The sequence below is a fragment of the Erinaceus europaeus genome, chromosome 10 (assembly GCF_950295315.1).
Source record: "Erinaceus europaeus chromosome 10, mEriEur2.1, whole genome shotgun sequence".
NCBI lineage: Eukaryota > Metazoa > Chordata > Mammalia > Eulipotyphla > Erinaceidae > Erinaceus > Erinaceus europaeus.
The window spans coordinates 117633885-117651491 of record NC_080171.1 but is presented as its reverse complement, the minus strand read 5'-3'; the positions used below and the strand labels follow the sequence as shown (position 1 = coordinate 117651491).

Genomic DNA, 17607 nt, shown 5'->3' with positions numbered 1-17607 from the left:
TGAAAAGTTTGCTTATTTGTTGTTTTTAAAATTTATTTCCTTTTTGTTGCCCTTGTTTTTTTATTGTTGTTGTAGTTATTATTATTGTTGGTGTCGTCATTGTTGGATAGGACAGAGAGAAATGGAGAGAGGAGGGGAAGACAGAGAGGGGGAGAGAAAGACAGACACCTGCAGACCTGCTTCACCACCTGTGAAGCGACTCCCCGCAGGTGGGGAGTCGGGGCTTGAACCGGGATCCTTACGCCAGTCCTTGAACTTTGCGCCACGTGCACTTAACCCGCTGCACTACTGCCCGACTCCTGGGTTTGCTTATTTGTACATTTTATTTGGGCCGACATATGAAGTGTCGTGCCTCTGCTGTACTGCCCAGTGTCTGTCATGACCTTTTAGTACAGAAACAGTTTGCTGTGATTCTTGTCTCCAAACTATTTTAGCAAGCATGCAAGGTTGTTTCATTTAAGAAGTTAGCAGACTAGGAAATACTCATTGTCAGGGACAATGCAAGTGGCAAATGTTTCATCCCTTAAAAGGCAAGAAAGCTGAAAGGGCAGAGGGAAGGCCTGGGCATGCCGGAAGCTGACCATTCCGGAAGTCTATGCTGAATGCCTCCTGCCTTGGAGGCCTGGCTGAAGCCTTTGGGGGAGAGAGGAAGAGAAATGATCCAAACCTTGAGGCCCCTTGGTTTTATAGTAAGTTTAATTTACTTTTCACTATTAGTCTACTTTAACTTTTTATAGACATGGAAAAAATGATCAAATAGAGATCAATAAAATCCTATAAAGCCATTTTTTAAAGATTTTAAAAAATTTATTTATTTATTTATTCTCTTTTGTTGCCCTTGTTCTTTATTGTTGTAGTTATTATTGTTGTTATTGATGTCTTCATTGTTGGATAGAACAGAGAGAAATGGAGAGAGGAGGGGAAGACAGAGAGAGGGAAAGATAGACACCTGCAGACCTGCTTCACTGCCTGTGAAGCGACTCCCCTACAGGTGGGGAGCCGGGGGCTCGAACCGGGATCCTTACACCAGTCCTTGTGCTTTGCGCCGCCTGCACTTAACCTGCTGCACTACCGCCCGACTCCCTGTAAAGCCATTATTAAAGTCTTTCTACTCAAGAGCCAGACTTTTTTTTTTTAATTGATTTAACAGTGACTGTCAAGATTGTAGGATGAGGGGTACAATTCCATACAGTTCCCACCACCAGAGTTCCATATCCCATCCCCTCCCCTCCATTGGAAGCTTCCCTATTCTTTATCCCTCTGGGACTATGGACCCAGGATCATTATGGGGTGCAGAAGGTGAGAGATCTGGCTTCTGTAATTGCATCTCTGCTGGACATGAGCGTTGGCAGGTCGATCCACACTCCCAGCCTGTTTCTATCTTTCCCTAGTGGGTCAGGGCTCTGGAGAGGTGGGGTTTCAGGACACATTGGTGAGGTCGTCTGCCCAAGGACATTGGGTTGGCATCATGGTAGCATTTGCATCGTGGTGGCTGGAAAGCATTAAGATATAAAGCAGATATAAATCGAGTCTCAGCGGGTTAAGCACACATGGCACAAAGCATGAGGACCGGTGTAAGGATCCCAGTTTGAGCCCCCGGCTCCCCACCTGCAGGGGAGTCGTTTCACAGGCGGTGAAGCAGGTCTTCAGGTGTCTGTCTTTCTCTTCCCCTCTCTGTCTTCCCCTTCCTGGAGGCCATTTTTACCTGAATACTGATATTTGAGGAAACAAGCACATTTGTTTTTCAGAGACTGAGACACAGTCTTCTTTAGAGCAACCAGAAGTGAAGTGATCGCAGTTGATGTTTTTAAAACTACAGCTTGCAGAAGTCAGGTGGTGGCACACCTAGTTAAGCGCACATAGCACTAAGAGCAAGGACCCATGTGAGGGTCCCCCACTCCCCATCTGTAGGGGGAACGCTTCATAAGTGGTGAAGCAGGACTGCAGGTGTCGCTCTTTCTCCCTCTCTAATCTCCCCTCCCCTCTCAGTTTCTCTCAGTTTGTCTCTGTCTCTAGCCAATAAAATGGAAAAAATGGCTGCCAGCAGCAGTAGATTAATAGTGTTGGCACCCCAGGATGCTGGCCAGGCTTCCCTGGACTGAAGACCCCACCAATGTGTCCTGGAGCTCAGCTTCCCTAGAGACACACCCTACTAGGGAAAGAGAGAGGCAGACTGGGAGTATGGACCGACCAGTCAACGCCCATGTTCAGCGGGGAAGCAATTACAGAAACCAGACCTTCTACCTTCTGCAACCCTCAACGACCCTGGGTCCATGCTCCCAGAGGGCTAGAGAATGGGAAAGCTATCATGGGAGGGGGTGGGTTATGGAGATTGGGTGGTGAGAATTGTGTGGAGTTGTACCCCTTCTACCTTATGTTTTTGTTCATTAATCCTTTCTTAAATAAAAATTTAAAAAAAAATTAAAATAAAAAAAATAGTCTTGGCACCGAACTCCAGCGATAACCCCAAAGGCATAAAATAAATAATAACAATAATAATAGTTACAGCTCGCAAACCTGGTGGTGGGAATAGGAGGAAGGGAAGTAGAAGCAGGCTGTTGAGGAACCCCTCAGTGAGCAGGGTCGCTGGTGGCTGGGCAACTCCTCCTGCATCATTTAAATGATTTCCCTAGAGGGCTGCTGGAGCATCTCAGCGACCTCGCTGAAAGGCACTGGCCAGAACACCACCGTCCTGTCTGTAAGTTTGGAAATTTGAATCTGAGCACTGGGCTCGCTGGTTTCACTTGGAGTGTGTGAGCTCTGAGTTGTAAGGTGCTGCTCAGGATGGCTCTGGCTGGCAGGTAGAGAAGGCTGATCCTGAGAGTGAGGAGCGAGTGTGAAGTTCCTTTGAAAGACACAGACAGCATACACAGTAGCCAGAGACACCCCTGAGACACACTTTATCATTTTATATATATATATATATATATATATAATTTTTAATTTATTTCCCTTTTGTTGCCCTTGTTTTTCAAGGTAGTTATTATTGTTGTTATTATTGTTGTTATTGTTGTTGTTGTTGGATATTGTTGTTGTTGTTGGATAGGACAGAGAGAAATGGAGAGAGGAGGGGAAGACAGAGAGGGGGAGAGAAAGATAGACACTTGCAGACCTGCTTCACCACCTGTGAAGTGACTCCCCTGCAGGTGGGGAGCCAAGGGCTCGAACTGGGATCCTTACGCCCGGTCCTTGCACTTTGCACCACATGCGCTTAACCCACTGCACTCCCGCCCGACTCCCACACTTGGTCATCTTACCAAGGAATGTGCCTGTGTGTGTCCCCCACTCCCTGCTCCTTGCCAGGAAGGACTCTCCCTAGAGTGAGTGGGGTTGGGTACTGATCTGGGGCTGGCCTCCCCTCATCCCTTGCATCAGGTAAGCAGGTACCTGTGACAATCCCTATTTCCTACAGGAGGACATTGAAACAGAGAGGTTAGTGAGTTGCCTAAGATCACTGGTTATTAATTGGCAGTCACTTCTGGAAGCAAGGGTTGGTTACCCAGAATCCTCAGAACCAGGCTGGGTGCATCTCTTTCTGTGTGAGCATAATGTGTTGTGGGCGGGGCGGGGGCAGGAGGGGGAGTACTCGCCTCCATTTTCTTTCTTATTTATTTATTTTTTATCTTTATTATTTATTTATTGGATAGACACAGCCAGAAATTGAGGGAAGGGGGTTATAGAGAGGGAGAGAGACAACTGTAGCCCTGCTTCACCACTTGTGAAGCTTTCCCCCTGCAGGTGGGGATCGGGGACTCGAACCTGGGTCCTTGGACACTGTAGCATGTGCTCAACCAGGTGCGCCACCACCTGGCCCTGTCATCCATTTTCTTGAGGTGATTTGTGGACAGAAGCTCAGTGCTGACCACAGTCTACCAGACACTCCCCGCCCCCCCACCCCCACCCCATGTTCTCCCAGTCATTTGTTGGAAAGCACAGACAGCAAATGAACTGGGACCCTGGACTGGTGAAACCCCCACCTGCCTCTCACCCTGAAGCCTATGGGACCTCATCACCAACAAGCCACAGGTGATGTTAGCAAAGGAAGCATCTCCTACCCTCACTTGCAACTCCAGGCTCATTTCAGAGGCACAGAAACAATCGAGTGAGCATCGAGTTCTTCTCCAGAGGGGCTATGCAGCAGTGGTAGCTAGTAGGCCTGTCCATCCACCCTCTCAGGAAGCCAAGCAACTAACTGCATCACTACCACAGCCGCATCACGTGGCACTAGTGAGCTCTAGAAGTGAGAAGAAATTGCAGATCTGGGGAGTTGGGTGGTAGCACAGCGGGTTAAACGCTCGAAGCGCAAGGACCGGCTAAAGGATCCTGGTTCGAGCCCCCAGCTCCCCACCTGCAGGGGAATCGCTTCACAGGCAGTGAAGAAGGTCTGTAGGTGTCTATCTTTCTCTCCCCCTCTCTGTCTTCCCCTCCTCTCTCCATTTCTCTCTGTCCTATCCAACAACAACAACGAAGCCAATAACAACAATAATAACTACAACAACAATAAAAAACAACAAGGACAACAAAAAGGGAAAATAAATATTTAAAAAAAGAAATTATAGATCTGGACTTCAGACTTTAGAAAGCAAGCGTGTACTTGCCAAGAATGACTGCCGGTCAGTTCCGTGTCCGCAGGCCTGAGGCCAGACTAAAGAACTGCTGACCCCCTCCCCTCCACCCCTCCTTACCCCAGTAGGGAAACACAGACCCAGTGTCGGAGAGCCTTGCACCTGAACACGGAGCTTCAGCTGTTGTCCTCCAGCCATTGTGCTGATAAGACTTGTACATCTAGAGGCCAGTATCTCTCAGCCCGGTCTGATTAACAACCTTCTATCTGGGAACAGAACCGCACGGAGGTGCCACCCTGCCCAGGGGTGGCCTGTGGCTAAAGTCATACAGCCTGGCTATGACAGATCCGGCCACAGACCCAGCTTTCCTGCTTTCAGTCTGGCGCCTCTCGAGCAGCATTTAGGCAGCTGATAGTCCCCGACCATCTCCCCTCGAACCTTCAGTCCCCCCTTATCCCAGAAACCATGTTAGTATGACAAAACAGACGTAGCCCAGAGCTCTGGAGAGACAGAGCCTCCACTATCTTGCACTAATTAAATGGCTTAAAGCTCTAAAGCAGGAAGCAAATTAAGAGCCCATAAAACCAGTAAACCTGTCAGATCTTGGCGCTTGTAGACAAATGGATGACAGGTGTGCACTCAGTCATCTAAGGCCCCTGGCTCTTGCCCTTCAGGCTTGTTCTAGTCTCTCCTTTGTCATCCGGAGCAATTGGAATGCTGTGTGTGTGTGTGTGTGTGTGTGTGTGTGTGTGTGTGTGTCTTTCTCTGAGTCTCTCTCTGTTTTATTCTTTATGGAAAAGAAACTTAATTGTGGAAGAAGACAACATAAAATTTACCATCCTGGCTATTTCTAAGTAAAACATTCAAAATGCATGCTGTGTAGCACTGTTCATGTGCGTGTAGGACTTCTGCATCTTCCCAAAGTGAAACTCTTGGGGCCGGGCTGTGGTGCCTCTGGTTGATTGCACATGTTACAATGTGCAAGGACCCAGGTTCAAGCCGATAGTCCCCACCTGCGAGTGGGTGGGGGTGGGGAGGGAGCTTCAAGTGTGGTGGATCTGTGTTGCAGGTATCTTTTTTTCCCTCTCTCTGCCTTCATTTCTCCCAGTCTCGATCCAATAATAATGATAAAAAAATAAAATATTAAATAAAAAGAAGCAAAACTCTTCAAAGAAGAGTTTCAAAGAAGCAAAATTCCCCATTCCTCCCTTTCTTTATCCCTGGCAACCGCTATGAGTTTGGCTGGTCTCATTTCATCATGTGAGCAGAACCACACAGCATTTGTCCTCTAGTGTCTGGATTATTTGAACACTTAGCTTAATGTCCTTAAGATAAATCTATGTTGTGAAAAATTGAATAATATGCATTGTGAGGATACATACCACATTTTCTGTATCCTCTTATCTACTGATAAGACGTTGGATCTGCACGGTTTGGCTATTTTGAACAATGCCTCTCTGAGTAGGGTTGTGCAAATATCTCTTCCAGACTCTGCTTTCAACTCTTTGGGGTAGAAACCAGAAGAGGACTAGTTGGACCGCAGGGCTGTTATCTTTAATAGCAGCTTTATCATTTCACTTTGCCATAAGTGCTGCACAAGGATTCTATTATCTTCACTTTTTCCAAATGCTGTGGGTTACTTCCTTTTTATTTACTTATTAACCATCCAAATGGGTGTGAGATGGTGTTAGGCTTTGCTTTTGAAATCAAGTGTTCAGCACATGTGAACTGAAAACAAAGACAGGATTACTCTTCTTCTCCTCCTCCTCCTTCTTATTGATTTAATAATGACCCATAAGACCTTAGGATAAGAGGGGTACAGTTCCCACCACCAGAGTTCCATATCCCGTCCCCTCCATTGGAAGCTTCCCTATTCATTTAAAAAAAATTTTATATTTATTTATTTATTTTCATTTTTTGTTGCCTTTATTGTTTTTTATTATTATTGTAGTTGTTGTTATTTGATGTTGTTGTTGGATAGGACAGAGAAATGGAGAGAGGAGGGGAAGACAGGGGGGGAGAGAAAGACAGACACCTGCAGACTTGCTTCACTGCCTGTGAAGTGACTCCCCTGCAGGTGGGGAGTTGGGGGCTCGAACTGGGATCCTTAGTCGGTCCATGTGCTTAGCGCTACCTGCGCTTAACCCACTGCACTACCGCCCAACTCCCAGCTTCCCTATTCTTTATCCCTCTGGGAGTATGGACCTAGCATCATGATGGGGTGCTGAAAGTGAGACGTCCGGTTTCTGTAATGGTTTCTCTGATGGACATGGGCATTGGCAGGTGGATACATATCCCCAGCCTGTCTCTGTCTTTCCCTAGTGGAGCAGGGTTCTGGGGAGATGGGGCTCCAGGACACATTGGTGAGGTCGTCTGCCCAGGGAAGTCAGGTTGGTGTCGTGGTAGCATCAGCAACTTGGTGGTTGAAAAGCATTAAGATATAAAGCAGAACAAATTGTTTAATAATCAGGAATCTAAAGGCAAGAATATTGCAGATGAAGATTTGGGGTCTCTATTTTAGAAAAAGCTAGTAGGTCTATTTTAGGTATATTCCAAGGGGCCCATGACTTTACTAATCTTTGCCTGAGCCCGACAGGCTAATGTGCAGGTGGACCAAAGGTGTTGTCTGGGGAGATGGTGTCAGAGTTGGGAATAGTTCTAGACAGCTAGATCTGGGCAGAGAGTAGCTTCCAAATATGGAAAAAAGAAGTATATAAATATTGTTAACTGTAAACCCCATTGATTTGATCTGGGGCCCATATTCAGCACAGGAGCCTGTGTAACCTCTGCATCCCCGTAGGTCTGAGCTCGCACAAAATAGGGTTCTAAAAAAAGCCAATGTCCTGCTGTCAGCCAAACACTCGTATGCACTTGGGAGTTCTCTCTCTCTCTCTCTCACCCTCACTCCATGTCTGGGCCCCTGAGCATGGTTCCAGGTGCCTCGAGTAGCCCCTAAGGAGTGACTGGCGTTGGTGAGCCACTGCTGAAGGTGCCTGGTGTTCACCGCTCATTTAGGAAGGCAGTAGTCTCTGACGCTGTTTGTTCCTTTGGCTTTAGAACCACGACCACGCCTGCATAGCCTGCCGCATCATCCACCGGTCGGACGAGCACCACCCCCCGCTCCTGCCCCCCAAGGCCGACCTGACCGTGGGTCTGCACGGCGAGTGGGTGAGCCAGCGCTGCGAGGTGCGGCCGGAGGTGCTCTTCCTCACACGTCACTTCATCTTCCACGACAACAACAACACCTGGGAGGGACACTACTACCACTACTCGGACCCGGTCTGCAAGCACCCCACTTTCACCATCTATGCAAAGGGCCGCTACAGCCGTGGGGTCCACTCTTCCAGGGTCATGGGAGGCACAGAGTTCGTGTTCAAAGGTAAGCTCCCACTTGGCATCTCAGCATGACGGCCTGCGGGTAGGGGACGAACAGCAGCTTGGTGACTCGTTTTTATTTTATTTTATTAAAGAATTTATTTATTTGTTAATGAGAAAGATAGGGGAGAGAGAGGGAGAGAGAGAGAGAGAGAGAGAGAGAGAGAGAGAGGAAGAACCAGACATCACTCTGGTACATGTGCTGCCAGGGATTGAACTCAGGACCTCATGCTTGAGATCCAGTACGTTAACCACTGCACCACCTCCCGGACCACACATTTTGTTTGTTTGTTCCCCCCCCACCCCCCCCACCCCCCCTCACCCCCCACCCCCCGTCTAAGAGGTTGGAGAAAGACTTTGTGCCTTCAGGCCTTCGATCACAGTCACCTCTGAGGCTCCGACTCAGGAACACTCAGGGTGTCTGCAGGCTTCCTCCTCATCACATGGATTCTGACCACCCCGTGGGCTGACATCGTGCTTGCTGCCTGCCGCTTTCCAAGCTGGCAATAAAGAGCAGGTGCTGGTCACAGCTGGGGCCTTGGCAGGGCCGTTTCCAGCCCTGAGTTGGCATGTGCTTGAGAAGTCAGCGTGTCTTCAGAGGTGGGAGGGCCAGGGGCATAATCACCTAAGTGAGGAAGTTAAAAGCTTCAGTTGAAGTTAAAGTTAAAGTTGCTGAGCTGCTATCAGCAAGGGAAATTTGGTGGGCCTAGTTCTAGAAAATACATATATATTGAAGCCACACATCTTTAAAATGGTCTGAGCCTCCTACAACCAATTAAAGAGGGATAGCCTGGACCCGTGTGTGTGGCCCTTTGCAAAATAGCATTCCATGGCTCCAGCTACTTAGTGTAAAATATTGGGCCAGATGGTGGCACAGCTGACTGAGTGCACGTGGTAGAATGCACAAGGACCCAGGTTTGAGCCCCCAGTCCCCATCTGCAGGGGGACATTTCAAAAGTGGTGAAGCAGGGATGCAGGTCTCTCTCTCCCTCTCTCTCTCTCTCTGTCTCTCTATCCCTCTATCTTCCCCTTCCTCTTGATTTCTGATCATCTCTAGCCAATAAATAAAGATAATAGGGAAAAAAATAAATATATTTCTGTGAACCCAAAGAAGTCCCAGAACATCTTAGTTATTATTTCATTAAAGGAGATTTGCTTTCAGGTGAATAATGCTCCCATAGGTATAGTGAAGAGACTAACCATCTTTTTTTTTTAAATATTCATTTATTTTCCTTTTTGTTGCCCTTGTTGTTTTTATTGTTGCTGTAGTTATTATTGTTGTTGTTATTGATGTCGTCATTGTTGGATAGGACAGAGAGAAATGGAGAGAGGAGGGGAAGACAGAGAGGGGGAGGGAAAGACAGACACCTGCAGACCTGCTTCACTGCCTGTGAAGCGACTCCCTTGCAGATAGGGAGCCGGGGCTTGAACCGGGATCCTTAAGCCAGTCCTTGCGCTTTGTGCCACCTGTGTTTAACCCGCTGCGCTACTTTCCGACTCCCAAGATGAACCATCTTTATCTGAATTTTCTCCAAAACCACTGTGGTAGACATGGAATCTGCTTCTCAGGGAGAGGCTTCATAAGCAGTTCTGCACAAGCGCTCACTCCTTTTTCTTTTCTTGCAAGGTTAATTTATTTTAGATGCATCAATTTATAGGTCAGTGGTAACTTCACAAATACTACACTTGTCTAGGTGCATGACACCTCAGCAAAAAAAAAAAATCTCAAAACTTTTTCATAGAAAAAAAAAATCATAATTCCTGTTCCTTGTTTTGTATATTTTGTCAGTCCCAAAGTGTCAGTGTCATCAAAGCAATTACTTGGAAACTCTTGGTCATAGTTTTATTTCACGGACCTGATCAGCTATAACCTGGGCTCAGATACACCAGAGGTTTTTGTTTTTGTTTGTTTTTTTGACTGTTGTTTTGCCTCCAGAGTGATCGCTGGGGCTCAGAGCTGCACTACGTACCAATACACTGATCATGGAGGTGATCCCCCCCCCCCCATTTTATAGGATAGGGCATAGAGAAATTGAGAGAGGATGGTGAAATAGAGAGAGAGACATGCAGACCTGCTTGTAAAGCGGCTCCCCTGCAGGTAGTGAGACAGGTAGGGCTCGAACCCAGAGCCTCATGCAGGTCCTTGCTCATAGTACTATGTGCTCTTAACCAGGTGCTCCACTGCCCAGTCCCCCCAGAGCATTTCTTTTTCTGGTCACACTTGTAGTGCGTTTGGCGTGTTTGCCTTTGGAATCAGCACCCTCTTCTCTTCCTACTTGAGCATCTCGCACCAGATACATCATGTTCTGGGTTGGTCTTCGGTGACGAGATCCTGTAAACATTCGCCCAGGTCTTTCTTTCTCTGTGACCCCTCCAAGTCACCGAGCTGTCCTGTTTCCTTCACAGTGAATCACATGAAGGTCACCCCCATGGATGTGGCCACAGCCTCACTCCTGAATGTCTTCAACGGGAATGAGTGTGGAGCTGAGGGCTCCTGGCAGGTGGGTGTCCAGCAGGATGTGACACACACCAACGGCTGTGTGGCGCTGGGAATCAAACTACCTCACACAGAGTATGAGATCTTCAAGATGGAGCAGGATGCCCGTGGCCGCTATCTGCTCTTCAATGGCCAGAGGCCTAGCGACGGATCCAGTCCAGACAGACCAGAGAAGAGAGCCACATCCTACCAGATGCCCTTAGTCCAGTGCGCGTCCTCAACACCAAGAGGGGAGGACTTCTCTGAAGACCAGAGGCGTGCCCAGCATGGGAGCCAGGCCCCTCAGGGGAGTGCCTGCCCCCTGCTTCTTGCTCTGCTTGCTGGACTTTTGACTGTGTTGCACTGGAACATCCTCAGATAGAAGTTATTTTTGTTCATTTCTGTTTTCCTAAGTTTTATATTTCCAAGCAGGATTCCTTACAATCTGCAGATCTTTATTAAAAGAAAGAAGACTTATTCTTTTGATGCACTTGAATGCCAGCAAACTATTGTTCCTCGTCTCTTCAGCCCTTGCCTCCTCCAGGCCTGTGTCACGAGCAGCCTGTTTGAAGTTCCTGCTTTGAACTCCATCCAGTCAGATCCCTGGCCTGGGCACCCCGAGGATGGTAGTAGTTGCACTTTAAGCTTGCAAACGGTTTGGAGCTAGCTTGTTGGGTGGAGGCAGCAGGGATGAAAGCTGAATTCTCTTCTTCCTCTAAATTAATCTTCTGTGGCTAAGTTGAACTTAGAAGAAACAGCTGTTAAGCTGCAGCTCTTCCTACCATCACACTGTTTTCTTTGGAAACTGCTTTGCTCCCCAAAATGCACAACCTGAGTTCCAGTGCGGTGGATCTGGAATCACCATCAAGACATTTTTTTATATATATATAACTAAAGAGGAGACTTGAGTGTAGATATGTAAATATGGAGACACAGAGTTTCACCACCATGATGACAACCTTCATAAAAAATAAAAAGAATAAAAAAAGAAAGAAAGGGAAAGAGAGAGAATCCGAACTTTGAATGTTGAGTGGCAATTGTATTTGTAATTAAAATTTTTTAAAGTAATTTAAACTATTGTTGCTTTGACTTGTTGGGGAAAGAGATATTTGTTACCTGCTGGTTTGGGGTGGTTGCAGAAAATATGTTACTTTCTTACCTGCTCAGCAGACAGTGGTGGTTGGCATCTACCTGAAGCAGTTCTGTTACCAGCCAGCCATGGCAGAAAGGTACAGGATGGTGACAGCAAATTAAATAGGGATAAATGCTAAAGTGGTGGTTCATTTCACAGTTCACAGGATCTCCAGCCTGGCTCCAGTGGTATCTAGCTAGGACCAAGCTGATGGAACTTCATTCTGGCATCTCTAGCTTCAGAAATGAACACAGAGACCAGGAGTGTGTGTTTCAGGACCTGGTTGTCCAGAGTGGGGTGGGGGTCGCCTAGCCTTGTGCTCTGTTAGACCCTCAACTTGGGTGAAACCCAAGTTTTATGTAAGGACCCCCTTATCGTCTGACGCATCAGCTTGACCGAGTTTCTGTACAATTACTGCCTTGATTTGTCTCAGGATCACCTTATGCAGACTGTAAATTTATTTCTCACAGACACTGAAAGGGCTCAAGAGTCATGTCTGCCATTCTGTTGCAATTTTACAGATGGTACTATTTGAGTACCACATCCTGTTGCCAATAGAGACTGATGTAGGGAAATGCTGCTGCCCCAAAGCCTGCATGTCACAAACTGCAAACCTGGAAACCATTGTCAAGGTCAAGAGTCATACTTGTATTTAATAGTGAACTTTATGAAGTGCCGAAGCACTCAGTGTGTCGCTCAGTTATGACCAAGGACGGCATTGAGCACCACAGTCTGTCTTTAGATCGATGTTAAGTCGTACTGCGTACGGAAGGGGTTTCTGCAGATGAAACTACTAACTTGATGTCTGCTAAGTTTAATAAACAGAGGTCAAAATACTTCCACAAAAATACATTTTTACCTGTGGGTCTATTTAATACAATTTGTGCCTTTAGAGGATATAATAAAATTATATTGAAAAATATTCACCGTTGAAGAATACTTCAGTGACCTACCATATAAATGACAGGTCTATAACCACTTAACTCACAGACATTCACCTAGAGGTAGTTCTAACCCCCGCAGTTAGGTCTTCCTCTGCCATCATGTTCCAGGACCTGAACCCCCTCCCCCTGCTCCAGAGTCCTTTACTTTGGTACAAGACACCAAATCCAGTCCAAGTTCTGCCTGAGTTTCTGCTTCTGCTCGTATTTCTCGATTTCTGCCTATGAGTGAAATCATTCCATATTCATTCTTTGTTACTTATCTCACTTAACATGCTTCTTTCAAGCTCCATCCAGGATAAGGTGAAGAACGTGGATTTGTTATTCTTAGTAGCTGAGTAGTATTCCATTATGTATACAGACCACAACTTTCTCAGCCACTCATCTGTTGTTGGACACCTGGGTTGCTTCCAGGTTTTGGCTATTACAAATTGTGCTGCTATGAACATATGTGTACACAGATCTTTCTGGATGTGTGTGTTGGGCTCCTTAGGATATATCCCCAGGAGAGAAATTGCAGGGTCATAGGGTAGGTCCACTTCTAGCCTTCTGAGAGTTCTCCAGACAGCTCTCCATGGGGTCTGGGCCCATTGACATTCCCACCAGCAGTGCAGAAGGGTTCCTTTGTCCCCACAGCCTCTCCATCATCCACATATATCTTATCTAGATTATCTTATGTGACACAAATGAGGGTCTCTAGAAATTAACTTCCACAGGTCTCTTTCCCATGAAGACCTTTGTTGAAGTAATTGTTCACCCCTTTGAAGAAACTTCTGTTGGTGAAACTTTTAATAGACATTCAGATTTGAGAGTGAGACATTTTAACTTGCAACCATGATGATGTCTCTGAAGAAGGAATGACTGGCTGGAATATTCCATAACAGACTTTCCTTCATCAAGTGCACTCACTGGATGGCATGTCTGCCTCTACTAAGCAGGCAGACTGCTTGCACAAAAGGCTCGGGAGTGTTCATGATGGATGACACGTCTATAGTATGTTGGTATGTGCAAGCTAGACTTTTCTTCTTGGGAAGCAGGCTGATAGACTCAGAAAACTGGACCCTGGGTAACAATAAAATTTGGGTGTTATCTTGGCTTTTAATTCTTGTTAAAAGTTATTATTGTTATTATTATTAGTGATTTAATATTGATTTACAAAGTTAGAAGATAATAGGGGTACAAATTCCACACCATTTCCACTGCCAGTGCTGTGTCCCCACCCCCTCCATTGGAAACTACAGTAGTTCTCCCAGGTCACAGATGTGGGTTGAATTCAAATCTATCACTATATATCTATAGCTATATATTTTTGCCCATTTTTCTATATTTTTTACCATTTTTTCTATGTTCTTGCCTTCACTTCTTTTATTTTTTTATTAGTGATTTAATAATGATCAATAAGATTGTAGTATAAGAGAGGTACAATTACACACAATTCTCACCACCAGAGTTCCGTAACCCATCCCCTCCATTGGAAGCTTCCCTATTCTTTACCCCTCTGGGAGTATGGACCCAGCATCATGATGGGGTGCTGAAAGTGAGAGGTCCGGTTTCTGTAATTGCTTCTCCACTGGTATGGGTGTTGAGAGGTGGACGCACACCCCCAGTCTGTTTCTATCTTTCCCTAGTGTGGCAGGGCTCTGGTGAGGTGGGGTTCCAGGACATATTGGTGAGGTTGTCTGCCCAGCGAAGTCAGGTTGGTGTCATGGTAGCATCTGCAACTTGGTGGCTGAAAAGCATTAAGATGTAAAGCAGAACAAATTGTTTAATAGTCAGGAATCTAAAATTAAGAGTCTAGCAGGTGAAATTTGGGGTCTTCATGTTGGAAGAAGTTAAGAAGTCTCTTAGGTATAATCCAGCAGGCCTATGACTACTAATTTTGCCTGAGCCCAACAGCTAACATGCAGGTAGGCTAAAAGTATTGTCTGGGAAGATGGTGTCAGAGTTGGAAATTGGACTAGAACGCTGGATCAGGGCAGAGAGTAGCTCCCAAATATGAGGAAAGTATATAAATACCATTAACTATAAACCCCATCAATCTGACCTTGGGGCCCATGTCTATTCCTATTTTTTGGCTTTACATTCTGTGAAATCCAAGCTAACTCTAGACTTGTGGAATTTCCTGGAGTCTATAAGTCTATCTAGTGCAGAACAAAAGTGGTTAACGCAACAATTTCAAGTCCAGTACCCTGTGCTATAGTGTAGGGGCAGGAACACATCTCAAACCCAGCATCTGGAATTTCCAGTCCATGTTCACTTTAAACACTGTTGGAGGACCCTTGGGGCCCCATGCCTCAGTGACCACATGGCAGCCAGCATGAAGATCCCTATTGTTGAGACTAATACAGTCACATTTCTAGGAAATACCTGTCACCAAGATGTAAGTAACCAAGGGTGTGAGAATGAAGATACACAGTCAAGATTTGGAGGTGGAGGGTGGGGTGGGAGTCTGAATAGTGGTTTCCCAGTGTAAAAAAACAAGGTCATGGTTTCAGTGGATTCATTTGGGTCTTCTTGACATCTTGGGCCCAGGCTTCTCTGTGGCCCTTACATCCTCTGGAACATCCACCCTCTCTCCATTTAATGAAATTCATGTACACTTTGCACTTCAAAGGTGCCAGGGTTTGAAAGGAGAGAGCTAAGCATTGCAACCTTAGACCTCCAAAGGGCCGCACCAGCTCAGTCTTCATCATCCTGAGCTGAAGGCCAAGAGGTGCCTTTTTTTTTTTAATTTTATTTTTTTATTTATTCTCATTTGTTGCCCTTGTTTTATTGTTGTAGTTATTATTGTTGTTACTGTCACTGTTGGATAGGACAGAGAGAAATGGAGAGAGGAAGGGAAGACAGAGGGGGAGAGAAAGACAGACACCTGCAGACCTGCTTCACTTGTGAAGCGACTCCCCTGCAGGTGGGGAGCCGTGGGCTCGAACCAGGATCCTTACGCCGGTCCCTGCACTTTGTGCCACCTGCACTTAACCAGCTGCACTACCGCCCGACTCCTCCAAGAGGTGCTTTGACCAGCCGCTGGTAGAAGCTGCAGTGTTGGAGCTCAGTAAGTCATTTCTCTCAACCAACATGGAAGGCGAAGGAAGAGCCTCCAGAAATTTGGGGATTTCAATTTCCAAGAACTTTATGCATCTTAAGCCAAGTCATCTTTATATACCAGAGGAAGCAGCATACCCAAGACATCTGACAGGTTGTGGCCCTCGAAAAAGCAAAGTTACTATAAATGATGGTCTCTGTAGAATGACAGATTGTCTGCGTAGTCACTGAAGACGACAGAGCAGATTCTCACAGGCCACGCCCAGAATAATACAGCTGCCCTACAATCCTTTAAAGTCGACTGGAAATTGAGGTAACTGTTCCCACAGTTATTCTCAGACTTGTTTGGGAAACGAAATTTCACGACATCTAGATTACACCACTACTTATGAATGAAAGAAAATAGTTTATTATGTCGATAGCCTCATGGTAATCTTACAGCTTCTAAGGAGAGGTGTTTTGTTTGTTTTGCCGTCAGGGTTATTGCTGGAGCTCAGTGCCTGCACTACAAATCCACTGCTCCTGTGGCTTTTTTTTTTTTTTAGGATAGGACAGAGAAATTGAGAGAGGAAGGAAATATAGAGAGGGAGAGAAAAAAATAAGACACTGCATATCTGCTTCATCACTTGTGAAGCAACTCTCCTGCAGGTGGGAAGCCGGGGACTCAAACCAGGATTCTTTGAGCAAGTCCTTACACTTTGTCTTATGTGCGCTTAACCTGCCGTGCCACCTCATGGCCCCAGGAGAGTATTTTTAAAAGTTTGTTGCATTGTATTAGTAGCAAACAGTTTGGCAGAGTAAACTAGGGTAGACAACAGTACTGTGAGACAGAACTGTGTGAGAAATAGCGCTGTTCTGTTGCAGCTCCCTTGCTGGACCCAGGAATAAAGGGGCCTCAGATAATCACAGAGCTTGCTTGTCATTAGAGGTCTTTGCACACATGAAGCATTTCAAACATGTTACTTTTCTAAGACCAAATGGAGAGGAAAGAAATACAGTATTTATGGTCTATTGAAAAGCACAGCGAGTAAGTCCTCGGGTATTTGTGTGGAAAGAGAAACGACACATGTGTAACCTCTGCTTCAAACCTGTATCCGTGTTCCACTGCTTTTGTACAATTTATCAGTGGAAAGACCTTCTGGTTTTCCAGTATCTGTAATTGTTAATATACAATCAATTCTTCTTACACATTACATGTTCCAGATGACAGTGTCCTGAATATTGACCAGTTGTTAAAGCATTTCCAAATAAAAATAAGAGAGTAAGAGTCTATATACATTTTTTGACAGCTGTAAAGAAAATCAGTAATGCCTCATTCATCTTTTCTAGGTGGTGAGAATGAAGTCCAGGATGAGTGAAGAAGAGGACTTTTATTAAGGTTTTTTTTTTTTGTGACCCAGTACTTGAGGCTAACTTGCCCACCACACCTGTTTCTTAGCTGTACACTAAGTATGTATTTTTATGTACTTTACTTAATAAGAACTTGATTGTTTATGTACATTATCTTGTTGAAATTTTAAAATGTTTTATTGGTCATTTATTAATGATTAACAAGATTGTAGGATAAGAGGGGTACAATTCCTATCACCAGAGTTCCATATCCTATCCCCTCCACTGGAAGCTCTCATGCCACCACTGGAGGTGGAACTTGAACCCCCAGGTATGTAAGTCCCCTGCTCTACCAGTTGAGTACTTATTTATTTATTTATTTATCTATCTGCACAGGTAAAATAAATCTGAATTAAAAAAAAATTGTTTATAAAAAGGAAACACTGACAAAACCATAGGATAAGAGGGGTACAGCTTCGCACAATTCCCACCACCAGAACTCCATATCCCATCCCCTCCCCTGATAGTTGTCCTATTCTTTATCCCTCTGGGAGCATGGACCAAGGGTCATTATGGGGTGCAGAAGGTGGAAGGTCTGGTTTCTGGAATTGCTTCCCCGCTGAACATGGGTGTTGGCAGGTAAATCCATACTCAAATATGCCTACTAGCTATCTATAAAAATAGAGTACCCCCCAACTCTTCATCTGCACTATTCCAGCCCTTAGGTCCATGACTGCTCAACAATTT

The 17607-nt window shown here is 45.6% G+C and overlaps 1 protein-coding gene across 1 annotated transcript in view; it reads left to right on the top strand.

Moving 5' to 3' along the window:
* Positions 1-12470, top strand: part of APCDD1 (APC down-regulated 1) — a 44012-nt gene extending 31542 nt beyond the window's left edge. Inside the window, exons 4-5 of the mRNA XM_007517185.3 lie at positions 7623-7944; positions 10347-12470. Of these exons, the coding sequence (XP_007517247.2) occupies positions 7623-7944; positions 10347-10798 (774 nt within the window). The 3' untranslated portion in view covers positions 10799-12470. The remainder of the gene's footprint in view (positions 1-7622; positions 7945-10346) is intronic.
* The last annotated feature ends 5137 nt before the right edge of the window (positions 12471-17607 follow it).